General features: G+C 48.8%; 1 protein-coding gene across 1 annotated transcript; it reads left to right on the forward strand.

Annotated features, from left to right (window-relative positions):
• Window positions 1-784: 784 nt before the first annotated feature.
• On the forward strand, window positions 785-5,035 carry LOC135914953 (uncharacterized). The gene is made up of 2 exons (XM_070528244.1): window positions 785-1,003; window positions 2,346-5,035. Exon 2 carries the CDS (start codon window positions 2,703-2,705, stop codon window positions 4,014-4,016), a length of 1,314 nt encoding a protein of 437 aa, XP_070384345.1. The 5' UTR covers window positions 785-1,003; window positions 2,346-2,702; the 3' UTR covers window positions 4,017-5,035.
• The last annotated feature ends 368 nt before the right edge of the window (window positions 5,036-5,403 follow it).

Raw genomic sequence — 5,403 nt, forward strand, 5'->3', positions numbered from 1 at the left:
TGGATGGATGGATGGATGGATGGATAGATAGATAGATAGATAGATAGATAGATAGATAGATAGATAGATAGATAGATAGATAGATAGATAGATAGATAGATAGATAGATAGATAGATAGATAGATAGATAGATAGATAGATAGATAGATAGATAGATAGATAGATAGATAGATAGATAGATAGATAGATAGATAGATAGATAGATAGATAGATAGATAGATAGATAGTATAACTGGCGAAATAAGTAAAAATCTGAGTTGGTGAAACAGCCTAAAGACGTCTTTTATTTGTAGGGAGAATCAACGACATAACATTAATAAATAATCAAATGTATCTCGTTCGTTGCAGAAATAACAGAGAGGGGACTGCGTCGGACCTTCCAGCTGCAAATAAATATTTAAGTGCAGTAAGCGGCATCCTAAATCTTTTAACTGCAACTTCATGGTACCTTGATAGACACCATTGAGACTTCGAGTGGTGTTACAGGTGCTGGGAGTCACAACTCAACAATACTGATTATCTTTTTCTTTTTAGAAACATAATTCAGACAGAGGTTTATGTACTTCTATGAGGAGCCGTACGTCGTGACCGGCAAAAGAGTACTACTGAGCCATCCAGGGAAGCTTTCACGAGCGAGTCTGTCATTTCACGTAGACATAGTTTACAGGCGCACAGCTTGACCTAGCGTTATTTCGCTTCCTCGTCCTTTTCGGTCTCACGCCTCGTGAAGCAACCGCGCGCCAACAGCAAGGTGCTCCCACGAAATCGTGCGGATGCTCGCTGAACCACGAGACGCACGACGCAGCAACCAGCTCGGCTCCGTTCCAGGGATTTCGACCAGCACTGCGTCCGAACCTGGAGGCGATCGGACTCCGTGGTCGACGATGCCGATGGACCTGAGGCGACGGCGACGCTCCAGAGGAAGCGTGAGGCCCTTCCCTTACTCTCAGCTCCTTCGCTCGCTGGGACGAATGAAACCTCTGTCACACGCGGCATCGTCTCAGTACGTATTCATGACGCTCTCTTGCTGAGCACGAGGTGTCCGTTCTCGCCCGAGGTAGTCCCATTCCGATCGTGCCGGCATTATCATCGTCCTAGGTGCCGGAGATGTTGCCGCGAAATTCTAACTCGTAGTTCAAGCTAAATGATCGGTCAGAACAAGAAAAACCTAATCGGAACACTTGTTCCTTGTAATAAAAAGGGTTGTTATGCGCATTTGTTCCGTAGCTGCACTCTGAGAATTGTCTCTACTCAGATAGCACATAGTGGAGCTTGAAGTATGTCACCGTTACAAATGCAGGCACAGCCGGAAACGCAATAATGCAGCCCAGGCGGTATCGATTTGTTTGCATTTGAATTTATGCTGACAGTACCCAAGAATGGTCACTGCTTAAACGATGGTCAATACACGGCAAAGACAGAACTATACCGTTTATATAGTCACAACTTTTTTGTGAATTGCCCTCCCGAAACAGCTTGCGTATGTGAATGCGAAATACAGTGCTATGCAGGGTGCGATGTGCTTCACGTAATGACGTGGGACTCTTCTCCTACTGCACCCGGAATATTCACGGCTGGTGCATCAGCATGCATATTTACTAAGTGTATACTTTATTTGTTCGTTATGTTGAGATTTACAGAAAAAAAGCTGTTAACATTGTCTTATGGAAAATGATGCTTAAATAGTTCGTGAAGAAATATGAATGTTTGTGGCGTCCTAGACTAGGTTACACAATTATCTTGCAGCGGCGTGGAGGCTATGAGGCGTTTTCAGGCGTTCGCTACTCCCCCGAGAAACAGTAGGCAACGCTTCTGATTGGTCGACGGCAGCAGTAGCTTCCATCGCAATGATACACTACTGTTAAAGAGTATTTAAGCAAATATTATGCACACTGTACCGTCACAAAGATTACCACGGTACTATCAGTTTCAGTTCGGCAAGACGTTTTCTACAAATTGAATAGGCGTGAACATTATCAAAAGATGAAATGAATACTTCGGAGCAATTTTTCGAGTGCAACTTGGCGATCAGTATTCTTCAAAGAGGGAAATGGCGAAGAGGTGGAGATTCAATGTGTTCGGTTACTATATTTCTTTACATGTGCTAGTGGAAGCCAGGCCTCTTTGCTTACAAACGTATCATTTGTTCGGTAAGGCTTTAAAACAGAGCTCATTTGAAATACTATCGCTCGACTAACGCCAACGCGCCTAATTGTGCGCTCGTATGCAGAAGAACATCACGTGAACGTGCTACTTGCTATGCTTCCTTGTAACATGTGCCTCAGAAACCGGGCATTGTCGTAGTTCATTATGAAGAGAGTTGTACAACAGGAGTTTGTTCCCAGGTCTGCAAGATTGAACCCTGGAGTGGCCGCCTGCGCAAGTACGCCGCGTTCCTGGTCATCAGCTATCCCAGCGGGTGCCTGTCGATCAACCAGGTTTTCCCCAACCTTCACCACCTGCTGAACATCTTCACCCATTGTCGGGTGGATCACGACAAGTCACGCGCGGGAAGCGAGGTCGACGGCTGCTTCCTCCTTGCTGAGCTGTTCGTCCGGAAAGAATTGAATCCCAACTCCAACATCGAGCTACGCGAACTGAGACCAAGTCGGCTAGCCCTGGATTCCTTGTGCGGACTCGTGCTTCGCGTCCCCTCCAAGATTCAACGCAGGCGGTCGTTGGCGCTGGTCTATTGGGTGCTCATGAAACACCCCTCCATTGACTTCTCGGAGCTGTGCACTTCGAGCATCTCACAAAACCAGCTTTTCATTAGGGACGGCATTGACCTGAGCTGTAACCTAATGCACGGCCAGATGTGTTACTACAACCTGGTCGACTACCCATCGAAGAAACTCATGGACACACTGCGCTCTCCGGTGACCACGCTCTACATGCTCGAGATCGTGAGCGTGTACTTCTCGAGAGTTGGCGTGCACTTGCTGTGCGTGCTGTTCGTCAGGTGCGAGGCCCCGTGCACGCTCGTCTTCCTCGAGAACGGGATCGACGTGCCGGAGGCTGACGCGCTGATACTCTACTGCGACGCGCACCATGGCACGAGCAAAGCCTACATCGACGAGCTCTTCGCGACAGTCGACTCCTGCTACGTGCTGGACGACCTGGTGAGACACAATGCAGCCATCGACGAGCTCGTGCTAAGCCGCCGTGTGCGTTGCACGAACGGGAAGCCGCACGGATTCGCAGCGTTCTTCGCCGCCGTCGCTGATCGGTGCGCGCCGATCAAGACGTTGGAGATGTGCGACTTCGAATTGAAGAAGGCGGATCTCCGCGACTTCTCCAGCGTGCTGAACGGCAGCGTCAAAATGCAGAGGCCTGATGTAACCTCCACTGTCACCGCAGCAGGTCTCCACTTTTCACTCGGCCCTGTTATTTTGCGGAAAGCCACACTCACCGAAATTCACGTCAGCAGCTGTCTGGCTCCAGTCCGCAACTTGGGTGAAATCACGAAAGAGATCGGGGTTCACGAGACGCTGAAGAAGCTGTCACTCAGCCAGGTGTATCTTAGGGGTGACGCCACCTTGCGGCTCCTGAACACCCTGAAGATCAACTTGACGCAGGGTTTCCTGAGCCTCGGCACGGAAAAACAGCCGGGCTTAGCGAATTTATCGAAGCAAATCGGCAACAGAGACCAGTTTAGCAGATCAGAGTTCGAAGGATGCTACACTTCCAATGACAGCCTGGTCGCCTGTCACCAGGACCGTCCCAAGACCTGGCATGCGAAGTTCGATACGTCCGTTCCACTTTCCTGGCCTCAGTTCAAGGAACCCACCAGCCGACCATGTGGCTACGCCTACCTCACGCGTCTTGCGGTCCGGATGGTCACAGTCATCGAATGCAACCTGACCGTTCTGCTGTCCGTGTTCGCCAGCTGTGGCTACCAGCGGGAGGCACCGCTGGCCGTCGCCACGGAGACGTCATCGTCTATGACGCTGTTCAGAGACATGGTCAAGAGCCGCAGCCTCTGCTCCCTCATCTTCAATGGCTGGACGTTGGATTAACAACCATCTTATGTCCTCCTCGGAGTCGCCGCACTCTGAGGTCTTCCCGCTGATAAAGCTGTCGGGCGGCCAAGCGACTCACCACATGCTCTTGAGCTGGATGGTCGACAAACAGCGGGACTGTGAACAGAATGTATTCGACGTACGCGGCACATCGCAGATTAACTAGTCCCTACTGTAGGACGCGAGGTGGTTCATGGTGCCTCCCGGCTGCAACTTGAAGACGGTCGGCCCCGGCTTTCTAGGAGATGCGCAACAGGCGGGCGCTGCTCGCTCGAGTGTCGGCGCTGGCGGACCTGACCAAATCCGACGCGGGCGAGACGATCGCTCCCTACTGACGAAACATACACGTGAACTTCCTGGCCCTCGCTGGTGTCGTCATCAGCAGTGCAGTGGTGTCGCGACCTAACTGGAAGGGTCCACCCTCGTCACCTCTGTAATATAGACTTCGACTGCTGGATGAAGGTACGGTCGTACCTGAGCCTCGAAGATATGTTGTAGAGGACCGGATTACAAAGTGTTGACTTTCGCTTGGCCTCTATCATGTGACATGCGCGCCTCTCCTGACTACATGACATCGCGAACCGCACTGCAGTTCCCCAGGAGATAGGCGTGCGCAGGACTAGCTGTACTATGAACAGAACCGGGACGTCAAGTCCAATTTTTAATGATAATTAAAAATTGACTTAAGAAATGAAATTAAGAAATGAAAACATTTCTCTAGCACTGTATGCTAAAGAGGTTTGGTATTGCAAAACGTCTGGCGCAAATGGCGCCAGCAAAGGGATGTATACATCCCTGCTATACTGCATTTTTCAGAGCTTTGTTTTTACCATCGACGTACATGATCTATTGCACATTTAGTGAGGATCAAGTGAGAAACAGCGTCATGTTGTTCAGATCATTCCACATTTTATTAGACGTGCAATCGCCATTGTTCTATTTTGTGACTAACGTATCTCTGCTCATGTCGCATTTTGAGGCCTACATTTGTACTTTAACTACACATAAAGAATTATCAGTGAGTTTCTTGTGGTTTTTAGCGGACGACTCTCAGCCTGGGACAATTAGGGCGACATAATTACTATGTCTTCAGGTGTCGCTCGATGAAGGAAAAAGCTATGAGGCCCGCGGGGGTAAGTCTTGGTCAATGAATCGTCGCACCCTTCAGTATCTGCACAGGAGAAATTAATGGAGTTTACAATATCCAATGGATTATCAAGAAGAAGATCCCCCGATTGTATCATAGTTGTTTCGGCATTATGATTGGATCGATCTAAAAAAGTTTATACTGACCATTGTTTTTTTAGATCATTACCTGCAGACCTAATTTCATTTTAATAATACGTCGGTTTAACCTATTTGGATAGTTTTCCTAGTAAGTTAG

Source organism: Dermacentor albipictus, unplaced genomic scaffold, assembly GCF_038994185.2.
Source record: "Dermacentor albipictus isolate Rhodes 1998 colony unplaced genomic scaffold, USDA_Dalb.pri_finalv2 scaffold_11, whole genome shotgun sequence".
Lineage (NCBI taxonomy): Eukaryota > Metazoa > Arthropoda > Arachnida > Ixodida > Ixodidae > Dermacentor > Dermacentor albipictus.

Bases quoted from the DNA above. Each gene is read 5' to 3' on its own strand.
- LOC135914953 (XM_070528244.1), top strand. From the start codon at position 2,703: ATGAAACACCCCTCCATTGACTTCTCGGAGCTGTGCACTTCGAGCATC.